Source organism: Dasypus novemcinctus, chromosome 4 (assembly GCF_030445035.2).
Source record: "Dasypus novemcinctus isolate mDasNov1 chromosome 4, mDasNov1.1.hap2, whole genome shotgun sequence".
Classification (NCBI taxonomy): Eukaryota; Metazoa; Chordata; class Mammalia; order Cingulata; family Dasypodidae; genus Dasypus; species Dasypus novemcinctus.
Window position 1 is genome coordinate 152124131 of NC_080676.1, and position 19929 is coordinate 152144059.

A 19929-nucleotide genomic window follows, 5' to 3' on the forward strand; every position below is an offset into this window, starting at 1 on the left:
TTTGTTACGAAAATAGAGTTTATTAAAAACATCCCTATTGTTTTGAGGAGCTTTCACCGTTACCTTGTCTTAAATTAAAAAAAAAAAAAAAAAAAAAAAATAGAGAGCACTTCTAATTTCAATTTGTAAACTTTTTAAAGTCAAAACTTTTAAAAAGTTACAGCAAAAAGGGTAATATTCATATTTTCAGTATTTTTTGTTATTTTGTGGCTATTTTTAAATAGAAGGGAAGCAATCAAATTGCTTACAATTCCCCACCAACTACTGTGGGGCTGTGATATAGCAGGAGCAAATATAATACAGCATCTGTACACCTCAAGCTCTACACTCCAGGAAGTGTCATTGCCACATTTTGAAAAATTCCAGTCTCTTTAACGAGGAGCTTCTGCTGTGGAGCCAGAATCCTTTGCAGGTTCAACTGATGAGGTAGCCTCAGCAGGTAACTCTTCAGATGGTTTTACAACTGCGGACTCAGACTCCCCCTTATCAAGTTCTGAGACAGTGTCTACATTTCCCACTTGGCTAATGGGAGGTTCAACGGCTTTGTTACCACCTGCCCTGTCTGTCACCTCAGGCTTTTCCTTTGCTCGGTTTTCTTCCTTCTCTCTACGCGACTCTCTATCTCTAGAATCTCTCTCTCTGTCTCGATGCCCACTAGAGCGTCTATTTCTCTCTTCCAAGTCTCTGTGCCTGTCCCGATCAGGGCTCCTCCTTCCCCACTCTCTCCTTTCACGATTACTATTTTCTCTATCATCATTACGGTTCCCATACCGTTCCCGATCATTTTCCACCCTATTTCCAAAAGATCTTCTTCCAAACCTTTCTTGGTCTCTACCTGAATTGAACTGCTGCCTATTATCATTTCTAAACTGTTGTGGTTGCTGCTGGGCCGGTGGCGGCTGTTGTGATGGTGGTGGCTGCTGCTGTGGCGGCTGCGGTGGTGGTGGCTGTTGCTGCTGCTGCTGAGGTTGCTGCGGCCTTCCATCTCTGTCTTCAGGACCCCCTGGGCCTGGCCCTGGACCCCCAAGCCCTGGCATTCCACCAGGCCTAACAAAGGGGCCATGAGGTGGGAAAGGACCTTTCATTCCATGAGGTGGAGGCATTCCAAAACCCCCTGGTCCTGGTGGTGGACCTCTATGCATCATATGTGGTGGCATAGGACGGGGTGGCATCAGAGGAAATCGCTGCAAATGAGGTGGTGGCATTCCTGGAGGGCGCTGGAGTGGGATTAGGCCAGGTCGGGCGCCAAGAAGACCAGTAGATGGTGCCTGGAGCCCAATTACAGGACCAGGTGCAACTCCTTGAGTGCCTACAAGGCAACAAACAACAAAAAGTAAATAGCAGAGAAGCTGGCATGCTATTTTTAACTATTTCCTATGGCGCTTAAAGCAAAAAGAGGAAATTTAGAATTCTGATACTGTTTGCCAATCTACCTGTTAAACTCTACCTATAGGCCATTAGATATTTTCTAGCATCTAATATAAGGAGTTCAAAATAAGCTGGAAAAGTAAATTGTAAAATAGCAATTTTTGGAAAGAGTATTTCAAAATTTCCCTTTAAGGTCTTCATTATTGTTGATACTACTCAAAATACTTCACCAACAGTTGAAAAACACACTGTGCTATGGCCTAATGGAAAAAAGGACTGAACTCATGATAATAAATATCCAAGCCACGTGAAGGGCATTTCATGTACACTCTTTAAAAAATTTCTAAGTCTTAAGACATTAGACATTACCAGAAGGAAAAAAAAAAAAAGAGAGGCACTGGACCAGAAAATCCAGTTAACAATGAGCACATAAAGAGGGAGGTCACTCTAATTCTGTGTTGCATTTGGTCCATATCATTAAAATGCCTAACATGGTTATGTAATATGCATGATTTAAACATTAATGGTCATAAAATACAGATCCATACACAAATGTCAAGTTTATTTTTACAGTTCCTTTGTCAATGCACAGAGTAATGCTATCTTGCTAGACCAAAATGACAGCTGAATAATACTGTTCAGCCATTCACCTACTATTATTATTCATTCTTCCAAAGCTGGAAAGACGAGTAAAACTGGTACTGCTGAAAGTAACATTTATTCAAGGGTTTGCTCACTTTTGGTGTAAGAGCCATTCAAGTTGAAGAAACTGTTATTTATGAAGATACAGTAAAGAGATAAGGATTTCTTTTGGTTCACCATTTAAGTAACAAAGCCATCGTAATAGAGGTCTGAAAATTTTCTTTGCAAATATAAATATCATGAGGCAAATGACTAGGACCAACATGAGTTATTCTGATAATGGGACGCACGAGTTATTCTGATGTGAAATAGCATATGGTCAGAATATGCTATTTACCATACTGCACACAGATCCTTTCAGGAAGTTAAAACTATCAACTGGCAATGTTAAGAGTAATGCTTGTGTGGCACTATGACCTGAGAGCAAACCCAATACCTTAAGTACTTTTCATCTTTCCCACCACGGTATTTTATGTTTACAGCTTGAATCAACTTCCTCCCACCCAGTTTGGCAAACAAATCCTGCACACCCTTTCAGTATTATAAGCAAGATCTTCTACTTCAGCTTTTGCTACTCAAAATGTGTGGTCCAATACTATTTGGTCATTCTTAACCACTTAACAGATTGTGACAATGTATGTATACCAGCTTGTAACCTTTTAGCATGAAGATACCAGCTTTGGTATTTACTTAAACAAAATACCTTCTTTTAAATGCTTAAGGAAATATAATCTTACTAAGTGCTTCTGGATATGTGCCTACGTATTCTGATTTAGAAAATGGGGTCAATAATATTACCTGCCGCTTATTGAGATTAAATGGGATGAAATACACGAGTGAGCTTAGTGCCTGGCACATTTTTATTCTACCTAATTACACAGGTGGTAAATATCTTTAAATATATGACTTTAACCAAGACAAACAATTTTTCATTTCTGATAATTAAGGTCTTATTGACTTCCCCTGCTCCTTCAATACCCACATAGTTTAAAGCCAGCCAACTTTGGGACAATTAAATGCACTGAACTTACACATGTCAGTCTGAAGCTGAGAAATGTTAAGTATCACATGAAAAGCCAGATACTGTGCAATGGATGAATGAGGCAAAGACTCTGCCCTTAACAGACTTGTGGCCAATTAACCTACAGAACCATCACTGTAGTCATATTTCTGATCAAAATAAAATTTAGTAGCAGTGTTCACATCATGTGGTAAACATATACTGAGTATATGCCATATACTGGAGTGATTAAAAGCACCTAAACCATGTCCCTGCTCTCACTTTTTAAGATACAGAAGTCTTACCATTTGTGGGCTTTAAACAAACATTAATACATACATATCCAGGTATATCACCTTTTAATAAAGAAGTACCACTATATATATCCACCTTCAAAAAATTTAACTCTCTTCCCATCAACTTCATAGAAAAGTTTTGTTTTCAAGGACTAACAAGACCAAGGCTCAGTTAGGGAGGCGTGTCAACATTCCTTACATAACAATATGTTCAAATGAGTCTTTAAAAGAGTCAATCCTGCAGGGTAAGAGAAGTCCTATTCCTGATTTCCCCAGGTTGACTCACTTCCTTGACTAACCTGCAACTGTGGTTGAAGCAGCCCTGCCCTGCCCTCCACCAATCTGATGGTGGCCAAAGAATGCTAGGCTCAACCTTTACAGAAGAGATGAACTGGCCAGTGATATTTTTCTTTATAAAATATAAACCCCACTTCCTAGGAACACATCTCTTAAATCCTATATTTAAGAGTACAAAGACTGATTTAACAGAGAGCCCATCTTTTCCATACATAGGGATATTTGTGTTTGGGGTTTGCTTAAAATATACACTCAAATTCCTTCTCTCATTTGTAAATAATGCTAGAATGACAGGTCAGGCTGGATTTCCTTTGGATCCTTAATCAATAAACCTTAAAGATTCTCCTGAGAATATTCCCATAGTCTCAAATGAAGACCAAAAAAGTGGTGGATTATAGATTTATCTCTATTTGTAATAGTGAACATGTATTAGGTGAAAGTTGTTTTTAACATAAAAATATATCAAGTGGCAGAAGCACTTGGTATGCATGTTAGCTGACATAATGCATATACCAGTGGAATATAGTGAGTTACCCAGGTTGAAAGGGGATTCAAGGCAATTACCCATTTTATCTAGAAGTATGAATAAACTCACTTACACATATATTGAACACATGAACTTTACATTATTAACAATGTACTGGGCATATATTTTTTAAAAAGTCCTTTTCTTGAAGCAGGGCATTGCTTAATAAAAACAAATTTTAATTGCTATAGGAAATGGCACAAGCTAGGTAGTGACACAAAGTAGAAGAAAGATGGTGTGTGTGAATATGAGTGGGAGTCTAAGGGGATGTTTCAGTTGGATCTCAAAGGAAGGAAAGAACATATATGGTCAATAAGAGAAAGGAAAGACATTGCTAGTCAAGAGAAAAGCAGAGTTTAAAACGGATTAGCAGGGTAAAAGCAACTTTTACAGAACTGTAATAGAATGTCTTTTCATGAAAACTGAGACTACACATGACATATACGAGGCTGAACTGGTGGGCTGGGGTAACTCAGAGGCCTTTTAAGACAAGAGAAGGAACTTGGACTTTGGCCTGAAGTGAAGGCATAACCAGAGGAATTTTTAGAAGGGGTAATCTAGCCTACTATGGTTTTCAAAGAAGGCTTCTGGCAAGTAGTACAAGCAAGGAGGCGAAGGCACTGGAGAGCAGTTAGGCTCTTATTCCACGAACCCAGGGGATAGAACCAGTGACTGAATTGACACAGGTTCTAAAGATGAGGGACACTTTTAAGGTATTTAGTAGGCAGACTGACGAACTGAAAAGAGGGAAGAACCAAAGTGCCTATTCTGAATGACTGAGTGGATGAAGGTGTCAATGCAAAAGGAACTTGGGAAGAGAAGCAATTTGAAATATGATACATTTCATGTGGAAATGCTGGTACTTGGAGGTGCCTGGGTGACAATCACATGAGATATACTGAATAAGTTGTGTGGATGTCTACTGTTCTCAAGAGGCACGTGGGGCTCATCCAGAACACAGGTGAAGTAAAAAAAGGGAAGATCTCAGGCCTAAGGAAACAATATTGAAAGACATTGAAATTTTTAATACAGCAAGGTTTTAAGGGAGATAAACAAAAGTGGCAGTCCCAGACACCTGTATTAAAATTTGAGAACTATGGGACATACACTGGAGTTTAACTCAACCAACACTTAACTATGGATATTTTCTGTGAGCAAAAAGGTGGTTGTTTCACAATTAAAGACAAAATTAAAAGGGAGGTGCCAATGCCACCTACAAGAGATGCTTGGAATTATGGAAATAAAGAACAAACAAGTGCATTGTAAGGTTAACCTGGAAAAAGAGAATCGTTAAAGTAGTCTGAACCTAGAAATCTCAGAGAATGTAAATAAGGGAACACAAAAGGTACTTAAGCAAATGGAGCAGCTACAAAATGGAGACAAAATTACGATATTAAAGGTTTGATTTAAATAGGAGTGACAAACTACATGGATCAGTTAGAAGACTGAATGGAAGATATGAAATTTAACGGGATCTTAAAAGAAAAGCAGGGGTGTGCTACGTGATAAAGGGAAGCTGGAAGGCAGTCTGTTCCCTAACTCTGAATCCAATAACCATGGCCACTTCTAGGAAGCCCAGGACCTTTCAATGTTACCTGTGTCTTCACCACTTCTGAATTCTCAATTAATTGCATGGATCCCCTTCTCTGACCTTTTCTCCTCTCTTTACAGATCATTCTCTCTGGGATCCCCTTCCCAGAAAAATGCCATTAAGATCACATCTTCTGTACCCTGTGTCTTCACTTTCCTCCTTACCTGATTTGGAGTCCGTGGTTCTCCCTCACCAGATTTGTCTGGAAAATCCTCAGCATTGTTCTAAGTACAACTGTTCTACCTAATTTACATCTGACCATGGCTGTAGGTTACCACCCCAGAACCTCCATACATGCTGACTGGTCTCATTTTAAAATGATAACCACAATCACAAATGTGCCCTTAATTCTGACTAGCAACCTTCATTTCCCTAGTCAATGCAATGGTCCCATATCCCTAAGTAACTATTTCATTCTTGTTTCTCCTCTAGGTATTCTTACCTGGTTTATCTTGCTTTCTAACAACTTTAGTGAGATGTAATTCACTCAGTCTACAATTTACCCAAAATGTGTATAATTCAACGGTTTTTAATATATTCAGAATTGTGCAACCATTACTACAATCAACTTTAGAACATTTGCCACCATCCCCCAAAGAAACCCTGTATCCATTCACTGTCATGCCCGTTTCTCCCCAAGTCTTCCTCCGCTCACTTCCAACAAGCATGTGATCTACTTTGTTTCCATGGATTAGCCTATTCTGGACATTTCGCATAAATGGAATCATATATATGGTCGTTTGTGACTTGACTTCTTTCATATAGCATGTTTTTAAGGTCCATCTGTGTTTGCAGTATTTATCAATACTTCTATTTATCCTGGTTGGTTGAGTTCATCATTTAAAAAAAATAAAGGCCTTCAGAAAAAGAATTTCTCACCCACCTACCAAACCAATCTACCTGCATCTGTATCCACAGACGCCTTCTGTGAACATCTGTGCTCTCGAGATTAAATTCTCCATGTCATACCTTCTCACCTACATTAGGCTATCAACTTAGTCAAGTATCCCTTTTCTTTCTTGCACCAAAGTTCTCCCCCCTATTAATAATCCAGTAATAAATATGGTATAATTTCTTCCATTTTTTAAGAAAACTCCTTCACTCATTACCCCCCACTTTATGGCTCCCCTAGAGAGCAAACCTCCTCAAAAAGAGATCCAAAATCATTTTATCCATTTTATTACCCCATTTTCTCCTAACCCTAAATATGACAGGGCTTTTGTAACCATCCCTGAAATGAAACCATTTTTCTCAAGATCACCAGGAGCCTTCATTTTGCCAAATCTTTTGATTCGTCTCGGTGCTCTTCTTTGCTGCATCAACGGTATCTGACAGTTGATCTCTGGTGGTGTTCTTTGCTGTATCATGGTATCTGATAGTTGATTTCTCCCTCTTTCCTACAAACTCTCTTTATTTGGCTTCCAAAATACCTCCCTTCACTTTTGCTTCCTACTGACTTCTCAGAATCCTTTGCTGGATAGAATAGTATAGGACAGTGGTTAAAAGCACAGGTGCTGGAGCCAGACTACAGTGAATACTGACTGCCATTTGAAGCTATGTGACTTTGGGCAAGTTACTTCATCTCTTTATGTTTCAGTTTCCCCATCAATAGAATGGGGATAACGGTACCAACCATTTGGGCTGTAAGGATTAAATGTGTTTACATGTACCTACATTTAGCAACTGCTTAGAAGTGTTTTTTCTTCCCAGCACATGTGAAGTACCTCAGCTCTCAGTATCAACAGATAAAGCTTGAAGCAGTCTAAGGCTAAGCCCTCTCTCTATTTACACTACCATCCGAGATAATCTCACAAGCTGCTGTGGCTTTAAATATTATCTAGGTCCTCTCCCTAAACCAGGGGTTCTTAACAAGGGGTCCCTGAAATTGAACTGAAATTCAAAACAAACATCATTCTTGTGGAGACATGTTGGTGTGATATATTTATTAAATTATACATAGTGTGGACTTAGTAAGGGGACAGTGGTTTTCACCTGATCAGCAATGGGGTCCATGGAAAAAAAGATTAAGAACCCTTGCCCTAAGCCTATTCTGCCTACAGTGTTTCCCATCTCAGGAATGGCAATTACATTTGACCAATTGCTCAGGCCAAAACTAGTTATTCTTGAATCCTTTCTTTCACATCCCTTATTTTCAGTAATAAGGCAATTCTGAAGGTGCTACCTTCAAAATATACTCAGAATCCAACCACCCTGGACCACCCCAATTCAAGTGGTTAGTTTACCTCTCACCTACTACAATAGCATTCAAAGCAGTTTTCCCTTTCCACTCTTACCAACATCTACATGCTGTTTTTCATATAATAGCCATAGAAATTCTTAAAAACAAAAACGAACCAAAGCCAAAAAACCCCACAAAAACATAATAAAAAACAAAACAAAGCAGATTAGGACAACACAGTTCAAAATTCTATACTACTTTCCCACTGCATGATAAACTGGCCCTTGAAACCTCTAAATTATTCTATCACACTCTGCCCAACCCACTCCAACCATACTAGTATACCCTTGGTATGTCTCAAACCACGTTTGCTCTCAATTCAGGCCCCCTTACTCTTTACTTGAAATGTTTCTTTCCTCTGTATTTACACAGCTTACTCTCTCCCTACATTTTACAGTTCCTCCCAGGCCATCCTCATTTAAAACAGCACATCCCATGTGACACCCATCACTCCTCAATGAACCTCCACCTTTTCACAGGAATATCTCCATGTGAAATTATTTATCAGCTTACTTGCCTATTACTTATTTATACAGTATAAGCTCCAGGAAGAGAGGCTCTGTCAATTTTCATTCTGATATACCTAGAAGAGTGCCTGTCACACAGCAGGTATAGAATAAATATGTTGAACGACTGAATGGTGGAGGCATTTTGATGTTAACTGAATACCAAACTCACTAAAAGATACTTCTCAGGAGACAAGAGCAGAGGCTACAGGATCCAGGTCACTCTCCCAAGGTAGTGAGTCACTTTCCATTGAAAACTTAGGAGAATCTGAACTTTGAGAGAGGCTGCAATTTTCTTTCAACCATTTTTGTTTCTAGTTCCAGTTACATTTTTAACTTTATCCCAAAAGAATGAATGGCAAAGTGGCATTCTGCATGAATAAAAAATGCAATCTTCACACACCAGGAAAAAGGTATACCAATTGATCTCACCATCTCACCGTCCTGAGATCCATAGCCATATGTATATTTTTAATCATTTAAAAAGGTTTTTCTTGGATTTCAGACAGAAAATTTAAGTATCAGTACAATCAACACCTGAATTTCTTTTGCTTAGATTCACTAACATTTGGGACAATTTATTTTGAAAAGACTCCAGGTGACTCATACTTGGCACTGTGTTGTGGTTGCTAGGAAGAATGGAAAAGTAGCTAATTTACAAAAAATGAAAGAAGCACATTTCACAGTATACTAACATTATATAAAAAAAATCACACATGGAAACTCAGCAAGAGAAATCTTAATTTTCAGTATTACATAATGCAGGTAAGGTATACTGGCTGTATATCCATTACCAGCATGATAAATGTTATGTTTTAGTAAAATCTAATACATGAAAACCAGGATTTCAAATAAGGATAAATCAGAGACCAATTATTATCTTTAAAACTTAGTTTTTATGCAAAATAATGTACAACAGATTTTTGTATGGTCAATTTCCTGGTAATTTATTTATATATATAATTTTTAAGATTTCACTTTGCATACAAATTGTATTTTATTATAAGGCAAAAGAGAAGAGCTATGTTTTATGGTCAAGAAGTCTGGGATATAAAGTTAAACTTCTGTCACTAAATTGAGATTATCCATAGAACTTATTACTTCTGATGTCAGCTTGGAACAAATCTTACCTGAAAATCTTCACAGCAGTATCTTTATCTACCAAAAATCAATCTAGAGTCCAGAGTTTCTGCCCCTCCCAAAGGAAGGTAATGGTGATCACCTTCCTCAAACCCAAAAAGATGCCTGTCAAGAGAGATGTAAACTTAAAAGATACTCTTCAGGCCAGAATTCTGCAGCAGCCTAGGAAGTGACAGCCCAGGGGGAGATGGGAGCCAATGCGATAAGCCCCCTTCGATTTTTGTGTGTGCAGGACACCCCTCTTTATTTTGTTTGAAGTGCTTCACTTTCTGAGAAAGTACAGTATATGGATGCATAAATTCACATCCAAGGCAAGTATCTGTAGTGAGTGGATCAATAGTTGTTTTGAATGATTCACTATACCCATTTGCACTGTTACACATGCTAAGTTGAAGGCACTGTGATGCGTATTTAGAAACATTTAAACTACAGGAATGCAAGTGGATTATACAATGCAATATTTAGAGTACCAATTCAAATATTTTAAACTTTTTAAAGAACACTTTCATAGGATAACTAGACACCTAGGTAGGTCCCTCTGGCTTATAATTTAATGTAACCAAACTCTATAGTAAAGTTCATGGAAGAAAAGAGAATCTAAAAATGCAAAAATGGTTTTAGTTTTTTAATAAGAAAATAGTTGTTACTCTTATCGCTCAAAAAACTCCACCTTCTAGAATTCTCTTCAGGTTTCCTTTGAATGTTATTCACACTAGATTGGTGCTCTAATGTTTTAATTTAAATGCCGTTTAAGTGAAACCATCACAAATCAAATATCAATTTAAAAATAATGAAAAAAACTGATGGTAAAATCATTAGTTTTCTAGGCAGTTTTAAGGATCATGATTATTGCATAAAAGCAAACACATCCTTGTAAGAACAATAATTCACAAAGCAATTCTGTCCATGTAATTTGTCAACGTGTCCAAATTTGGATCATCAACTCAAATGCCTATGGAGGCCACAGAGCAGACGTGTGTAGGGCGTGAAGTACTTCACACCACAGTCTAGCAATTCAGCCTGCAGGCCACCATTTTCCTCTTGCTTTAAAACCACTGGTAACAAAAATACCAGTAAGTAGAAAACATTCTCACAAATTTCCAATTCTTATTTGTAAGGTTTACCATCATCTGTAGCAGACTGACAAAAATTTAGAAGGAATGTATATTAATAGTCAGTAAATAAAGGTATTTGGTAGGGGGAGAGTCTTCAGTTCTCCATAAAAGAAATGAGTCCAACTTAGAAGAGTTTGTCTTTGAAAATATATTTCAGATATACTGGTGACACAGAAGAGATATGTAAAACAAACAAACATTTTTTTGTATTTTTTTTATTGTTCGAAACACCAAAGTAACCCAAATTTCACATTTACAATGATTTTTAATAAAAAATATGCTATACATCATATAAGATACATGTTATACAAAAATTTGCATAAGTAATCAAACACAGTCAACAGAATGAGCTGAATTGCTATCATCATCTTTAATATTCCTTCTCTCCTAAATGACCAATTGTAGTGTGTCATCCTTAGCTTTTGTGATGCCACCACTTCTGCTAGCTATTTTGGAGTGTGTGGTACTTAGAACTTGAACAAAGGATTACAAGTTTCTTTAAAATCAAACAGTAATGAATCAGTATTGTGTACCAAATACTATTTTCAGGTATCAGTTTATTTAAAGAATTTGAACCTCCCAAGGACAGAGGGTTTAGTTCTCTCCAAACTCAGTAATGTGGGATACCCCAGTCCAACTCTAGAAAAAGGCAGCCATCAGTCCCAAACTGACATCTACACTGAAGTCTAATCATACAGAACATTCTTTAAACCACACTATCCTTAAGGCACTCGCTGCCTCTTTCCACTATAATTAGTAACATTATAGAATTTTTGGAGATCTGTTCAAACATTTGGCCCCTGCTACTTTAAAAATATTATTGCCACATTTCAGAAATTAGGATCCAAGGGCTTAGTTCAGTCAACGATGAATTTCTTTCCATTGTAAGAAAACACTATATGAATATCATTAATGGTAAGATTACCAAGTTATGCTTAAATGAAACACACAGGTTTTCACAGTAAGCCAAATGATGGGAACTTAAAGGTTTGTGAATTTATAATCTGGTCTACCTTGAAATCTGGGGCCACTATGTCAAGATACACATCTTTTCCTAAAAAGCCTGCTTTCTTTGCCTGCCAACAAATAGAACAATTAAAAACAATCGTAACTAAATTAACATAATTTTAGACTTATAAAGCATAAATATTCTTTGCTAGGAGCTCTAAATATCATCTATACCATCTCTTACCTGTCCTAAGTGCCCCCCATTCCTGAATGCCTGCCCTCGGTGCCAGACACTGTTGTCAGGTGTCATATATACGTTAGCCTACTGAGTCATCAACACCCCCGTTGTGTCATTTTTATTCCTGTTTTACAGATGAGGAAATTGATGTTTAATATTGCCTTTTAACTTAAGTTTTTCTGGTATAGTATAGCATTTCTTTTGTTATCTCAAGAGAAAACATTAGAGCACCAAGAGGAAACTTAAAAGCATCTTAGTTCTAGAATTCTGTTACTTAACATGAACAATAGTCCAATGTAATTACTGATTAGTACTCCAAAACTGTCACCTAATTACCAATTCCTTTATCAAATGGAAGAACTGTGATTGGGGTCTTTTGGATGAATCCTCTTTTAAAAAAAAAAATCTCATTTCTCTAAAAGGTCCAAGTTCACAGGACAGTCTTTTCAAGATTCCTGATTGAAGGAACATGAAAGGCATTTTGTGTCATGACTGAAACTAAACTGCTGCATTTTAGTTACAAGCGATTATTTCAATTAGACAAGTCTGCAAGACCTAAACATTATATAAGTAGCAAGCTACTTACTTTCCAGGATTGTCTGAAAGCAGTGGTTCTTACACTCTTCGAGATTATGGACATTCTTCACTCATTCAGCAAATTTACTAAACATCTACTATGTGGTCTTCTGGCCCAGAAAAATGTACAAACATAATTTTGTTTCAGGTGGCCTAATATCCATGGACCCTAGCCTAGGAAATCCATTTCACAGGGAAGCTATATATTCAGGGGTGCAAGATGGGAGGTTAAGGAAAGGGACTGATTAGAGAATTCTATCTGACCTACAGTCCATGAATCCTGCGCAATCATCTTACTACAAACGTTGAGAAAAAGCAAAAAAAAAAAAACACCTGAGATCCAAGATGTTGTGGTTTCCCAGCTTCTAGTCTCATGTTCCTTCTACTACATGAGTTACATTAGGATGTAGGCCTCCAAAGCAACTTTAAACAAAGAATTTCCATCATTATGACTAATGCTACATTGACTGGTGACAAATTTTAATTCCAAATTCTCTTTCACCATTACCCAGTCTGTATACTAAGGGAAATAAAAATCACGTTTATTAACAGCCTGAAGCTCCATCTTGGAGAGGCAGAACACAGCAAGCCATTTAAATACAAACTGATTACAAATGTCCCACCAGTTCTACATTCCAGAGGTTTCCTAAAAAGACCTGAAGTAATAAAAGTATACATATGCTCCTTAAAAATACCAAATGTATTCCCAGGACTAGAATGTTATAAATGCTAAGGAAGCATTTAACTCCCCATTAAGAGAATCAAGTGTTAATTATATTTGGCATACCACTTCAAATATAAGAATTTATTAATTCAAAAGATGGTCCACTATAAAAAGTATGTGATACATTTATTTCTAATTCAAGCAAGCAAGGGTAAGCCTCCTTTAAGATGTTAACAATTTAAATCATACCTCCCTTGATGGTATTAGTAAAGCTGTGGGATGGGAATTCTTAAAGCTGTATACAAAGTACAAAAAAAGCCTAGTAGGAGAAAACTGAAGTGGGGCAGGGGGGGATTAGGAAAGGTTGATTCAGGCTGTGCAATTGTCACTGCTAACAAAGCCATTTTATTGCAGAATAAAGATGATTTATTTGCTAGTCCACAAAGAATGCTACCAAAGCCTAAGTGTTTTAGATATATAAAATTTGGTTCAGAAAGAAAGAAACTTATGTTGTCAAAGAGATGATATCCTCTTACAAAGCTGTGGAGTCTGAGGTTGTGTTAACCATGGACTTTGTACCGATTCCTTCTTAGAGATTACTTTCTATAACAAATTTAGATGTGCATATCGAAGCTTTTATTCAAGAAAAACAGAGAAACATATAATTTTTGAGGCTGTACACTTGGTAAAGACCAAGGGCAGTTATTTAAGAGGAAGCTCTTCCTCAAAGAAAAATACCAGCCTCACAAAGTATTTTATAAAAATTAACGTTTTTCCCCCCAAAACACCTAACTTGGGGGGAAAAAATCCCCCCACAAACTAATGGTATAAAAATTAACTTACCAAGAAGCGAAACAGGCTGGGTTACAGGAGGGGTAGGCAGATTCGTGGGTGCAGCAGGTGGCACTGCAGAGCCATACATTTTCACACTGTCACCAGACTCGGCGTTTCCTCTAGCCCCAGACACCACTGTTGGAATGGGATTTCCAATAGATAAGTCTTTTGTAGTGTCTTCATTTATACCAGCGATAGTAGCTAAGGAATATAATTATATCAACATGTGAAGCTGAATAATTAATCACCTCCCCGGACAACATTCTTTTGCCAGATTCAGACCCTATTTCTTGTCCACTTTCCCTATCCCCAACTCCAACAGGAAAGGTAAATGCAAAGGAAAAATATGCTTACAGTTTGGGATGCTTATTGGTGGAGTGTGAGGAGGAGGAATGGATACTGGTGGAGTTATAGGAGGTGGGGGTCCAGGAGGAAGAAAACCTAGAACAAGAAAAATAATGTCAATTTATGTTGTTCGCTTCATTTTAGTTGCTCTAAAATAGTATCTTCTCAAATAACTTAGCGTATGCGTACCTGGTGGTAAATGCATTGGGTTGAATCCTGGACGCAAAAATGGAGGAGGAGGAGGAGGAGGAGGAACTCCAGGGCCAAAACCAGGAGGGGGAATTCCCAAAGGAGGTGTGAAAGTAGGTGGCTGGAGGGCACCAACTACAGGAGGACCCGGCTGATGTGGTGGGACCTACAAAGTAAGACAACAGAAAACACATATCCGGCTACAGCTTCCACACCCACACTATGAGTATAAAGAAAATATACTGCTGAAAAAAGAACTGATTCTATATTTGTACTTACTATACAAGTCAATTATTAGATAACAATTATTAGATAACAGGTGGTAAATCTGTACTCATTTCAAATCACAGAAGTCAAATTCTTCCTCACTACCACTTTATGACAGCAAATTCATATTGTGTATTTCACCAGCAACTGTTAGTATTCTGGCAGACAACTGTACCTTAAAAATATTCCATAGTCAGGTCAAATAAGCTTGGGAAATAAAGCTCCAAGAAAGGCTACCTGGCAATTTACATAGTGGTTAAGATCACAGGTCCTGAAGCCAGACTGCTTAGCTCCCCTCTTAACTAGCTGTGTGACTGTGAGCAAACTACGTTAAACTTCTCTAGACCTCAGCTTACTCATCAGTAATACAGGAAAAGTGTCAACTTCACTTAATTATGAGGATTAAATGAGTTACTACATGTTAAGTGTTATACTAAAAAAAAAAAAAAAAAACCAAAAAAAAAAAAACAGCCACTGACTGATTTTAACAGATGAATTAATTTCTCTAAATGAGTGCTGACAGTCAATCTTGTTTAGAATCTCCAATGGAGGGACATATCCAAAAGGTAAATTAAGGAGTTTGCCAATTTGGAGAGTGCCATTTATAAATAATCACAGTTAAGTATTATATTGAGAAAATGAAGAGGTAAGGTGCTCATTTTTTTGGTAGCTCAGACTTACCTGATTCAGATTTAATGTTTGAGAAAGTGGGAAAGGTGATAAAAAAACGAAAAAACTAGCAGGGCACACATAAAACCATGGGTCAAGTATTTATAATTTTCACCAAAAGCCTTTTCATTATTCAGCTTTTATTATTTAATAGGAAATATAGTGAATACTTAATATATATTATCTTATTTAATCCTCAAAACAACTCTAATATAGGAGGAACACCAGAGCCAAGGCTGGGAGGGAGAATATCCATCTTTATAGATAGAAAATTGAAATTGTGAGGTTAGATGACTTTCCAAAGTCACACTGCTGACAGTAAACAATAGAGTTGGGATTCAAACTTTGTTCTACTAGAATCTGGATTCTTTCTTTTGAAATAACAGGCTAGTTGGCTAGATAGCAAAAAGTCTATTATCAAAATGTCTCGTATTAAATGGTATTCAATTTATTGAGTATCTTTCAATCGTCCATTTTAAAAATGTACAATGGCAGGCACCAACCCAAATTTAGGATTAAGAAATTCCCCCTCCCTCAACGCAGCTATATATTAGGTACATTCCAGACTCCCTGAAGGATAAATGTCCAATAAGTTAAAAAAATAATAGAGTATACAGAACTCTAATAGGTTTTCACTTCATGTCTAGGACATTACAAGGTAAGACAAACTGAATTATCTAGACAGATGTAAGGCAATATAGATTTATGCTCGATTTATTAACAGTTCTAGAAAAAATGTATTAAAGAGTATATACAGGAAAGTGGACTTGGCCCAGTGGTTAGAGCATCCGCATACCACATGGGAGGTCCATGGTTCAAACCAAGGGCCTCCTTGACTCGTGTGGAGCTGGCCCATGCACAGTGCTGATGCGCGCAAGGAGTGCCTTGCCACACAGGGGTGTCTCCCACATAGGGGAGCTCCAGGCGCAAGGAGTGTCACCCAGAAGGAGAGCCGCCCAGTGTGAAAGCAAGTTCAGACTGCCCAGGAACGGCGCTGCATACACAGAGAGCTGACCCGGTAAGACAATGCAACAAAAAGAGACACAGATTCCTGGTGCCGCTGACAAGAATAAAAGTGGACACAGAAGAACACACAGTGAATGGACACAGAGAACAGAAAACTGGGGCAGGGAGGAAGGGGAGAGAAATAAATAAAATTAAATCTTAAAAAAAAAAAAACCACCCAGAATATATAAATACACGATCTATACCAAAACAATAAGCTAATATTAATATGCACATTTACGTACCTGTACCTTTGACTATGACTCCAGACACACATCCACAAGAAAATTTAGAAAGGGGTCGTCTTTCTAACACTTGAAAATTTAAATAATGAGCCCAAATATTCTCACCTGTGGAGGTGGTACTGTTATAGGTGCAGGAACAGGAATAGGAGGAACGGGAACAGGTAAAGCTTTAGGTATAGGTGATACTGGTTCCGTGTGTGAGGTTTCTGCACCTCCATTTTGAGCAACTTCATTTTCAGGTTTCTTGGGAATTCCTTTCCAATCTATGAGAGTTGAAGAAATTTAGCCAAAAAGGTCTGCCATTTTTAGTTTACAACATTAAATCTAGAAATTATTTTTAAAATGTTGATTACAAAAAAAATGAGGCAGCCTGATTATTAAAGAGGTTCCTATGCTAATTTTATAAGTATTAATTATCAAAGAATGGTTACAATGTGCCATGAATTGTTCTAAACACTTTATATATAATAATTCATTTAACTCTAGCAACCATGTATAAGTAGGTATTATTTTTCCCATTTTTCAAGTGGAGAGCAAAGACAACTAGTCCAAGGACACAGGGCTAGGCCTCAACCCAGACACTTCTGGCACTGGAACTATGCTCTTAACGATAGCAGGACATTGTCTGGATTATAGTGTTTAAAATAAAAAAAGTAACAAAACACCCAACATCTCCTGAACGTTATCTAATATTAAAAATATAACTTAGATAACCTTCCATACATTTTCACATAGTCAAGTGAAAAACAAAACCATTCTTCCTGCTCTGACTCCTGGGGCCTTGCTCTAACTATGTACTGACCTCTTCAAGGAACTCTCGGTTTGACCATGAGCTGCCAAAGGGAGAGGGGGGAGAGGCAGGGTTGTCTTGCTCTTCTGACTCTGGACTAAAGCCTCTCCAGAATGCCTGGCACATAGTAGGCCCTTGATATCCATGTGCCTGAACAGAAACCTAGGCTATCCATAAGCAAAGGCATCTTGCATTAAGAAGGGAAGGAGTTAGGATGTGGCAACAACCAAGTACTGTCTCTTCTTTTGGCTCTCAAATCATCCTACTGGAAGCTTCCTCTAATGTTCCTTCTGTTTTGCCATGCCATCTTGCACTTCTCCTTGTTCTTGTTTATCTATCAATTTCCAGGGTCATGCTCAGAGATTCTGCTATTCTTCCTACTCCAATCCAATGTCAACCTGGCATTTTTAGTTTTCATACCTGCATATATCTGCTCCTCCTTCTCTTATGACTTTTACTTGTCAATTGCTACTTTGTACATTTAAATGTTTTCAAAGAAAGTATTATGAAGCACTGTATTGGAATACAGTACCAATGATGCTTGGTTTATGATTAATCGCTCTCAGTTTTGCATAGCGAAAAACTCCACTTAAGATCAATGCGACATCATAATTAATAAATAACACCACAATTGGTAATTATTTCATTTGTGTTTGCATCTCTCCCACTAGGCATATGCTGCATAAAGGCAAAAACCACATTTGTCTTATTCATTACTGTATCCTCAACTTGTAATTGATAAAACTAGCACAGAGTAGGTACTTGAAAAATTTCAAAAATCACTTTCTAATGCAGTGAATAAACAGAACATTTGATCTGCCACATGCATTACCAAGTAATTGAATTTTAGGAAAAATTCAATATGGTTTTACCTGAGTTAAGTGTATCACTGTCCAACATGCCTCCTTCGCAAAAACTCTCCAGTTCCTCAGGCTTGACTTTGTCCCATGGAATATAAGTAACACCAAGTTCTACATCCCAATACTGCTTATAATCTGCCTTTATTCCTTTGTTTAAGGCCCAGGCAATCTATTTCACCACATATGTAAAAAGAAAGGGATATGAAAGTCTTTAAGTCTTGAGAGTTAAACATTCCCCACCATTCTAATCACTCAGTCTTAGGCAGCAAGAGAATAATAATCTGGAACTGAATCTCACTCAAAGTGCTGTTTAACACTTTGGAACTGGTTACTCTTTTAACCCACTTTGTCCTAGGATGGAATCTGGCACCTGCTCCTCACCAACCCCCGACCCCAACACCCCCAGCAGACAGCATAAAACTCAGAGAAAAAGTAAAGAGTTATTTAGAGAGAAGGTGGGATTCCCTGTACAACTCAGCAAACCAGGGACACTTTTTGAAAGCCTGTGGGTACCTTGGAATTACTCGACAACAGACAAAATCCTTTGGTGGGGAGGTGGGGGTGGGTGGGTAGTCAGCCATAGCACAGGGAGCTTTTGGCCCTTTCATTTAACAATTTCTTTTAAAAATTCAAGTGTGTTCTAGGAGGAAAAATACTTATGTTCCTACATATTTTTCTCTATCTTCAGTGGATATTATTCTTAATAAATTCTAAGATGAGATGACAAACTTCAATGAAGTGTGGAAAAGCCAAAATATTTTTTGAATGACAAGATAAAATACTTATTAAATGACATTACATTTAAAGAGCCAATTAAAATATCTTTTATGAACCCACTTACATTTTAAAAAAATTCTATCATGCACTTAACATCTAAAATTTTGTTAAATATTGTAGTTTTTAGGATAACTTCAAATTAAAAAATTTTTAAATCACATTAGGTAAGATGCATGTCTCAATGTCAAAAGTCATTTCTAAGTCCTAAATTAAAAACCATATAACATTAACTCAAAAAAAAAAAAAAAAAAAAAAAGAATTCTAAGGCATAAAACTGTACCTTTATGGATTTCTGGTTTACTTTATAGTTTCCCCGGCTCAGTTTCTGCAGGGCGCGATAGGCATCTTGCCTATGAACCATAACAATATAGGCACATCCCCTGGGAGGAATCATCTGCTCCAAACATTTTAAAATTACAAAACGTAAAGACAAAATCAAAGAGCAACAAATAAAATCCTAAGTAACCACCTTCAACAACATTTAGCCCCAATAATCTTAGCCAGCTTTCTATAACCTGTGATTAAAATAATTTGTTACAAGAAAATAAGCTGGCATTTCAAGCTTGGTCTCAAATGACAACTAGTAAAGAAATAATAGTCCTTTAAGCTTTGTTCTGTAAGAACTTTTAAAGTAAAAGGTTTTAAATTAAATTTGGTTATCTAAGAAAGTGGTTAAATCCAAAGAATACCAAACGTGAACTCAGAAAATCCAAACAATAGCCATATCTTCATTAAGTGGGTAAATTGTAATATAGGTCTCAAGACCAGTTTCTTAAAATGAAATTAATAACGCCTGTCCACT

General features: G+C 37.3%; 1 protein-coding gene across 4 annotated transcripts in view; it reads right to left on the reverse strand.

Moving 5' to 3' along the window:
• Positions 1 to 19929, reverse strand: part of SCAF4 (SR-related CTD associated factor 4) — a 57666-nt gene continuing 37737 nt past the window's right edge. For 2 of the 4 annotated variants that reach the window (XM_058296154.2, XM_058296155.2), the window contains exons 14-20: positions 19408 to 19521; positions 18363 to 18519; positions 16806 to 16963; positions 14515 to 14680; positions 14335 to 14421; positions 13990 to 14181; positions 1 to 1309 (exon numbers count right to left, since the gene is read on the reverse strand). In XM_058296154.2, the coding sequence (XP_058152137.1) occupies positions 372 to 1309; positions 13990 to 14181; positions 14335 to 14421; positions 14515 to 14680; positions 16806 to 16963; positions 18363 to 18519; positions 19408 to 19521 (1812 nt within the window). In that variant the 3' untranslated portion in view covers positions 1 to 371. The remainder of the gene's footprint in view (positions 1310 to 13989; positions 14182 to 14334; positions 14422 to 14514; positions 14681 to 16805; positions 16964 to 18362; positions 18520 to 19407; positions 19522 to 19929) is intronic. The other 2 variants (XM_058296157.2, XM_058296156.2) reach the window with 1 other exon arrangement.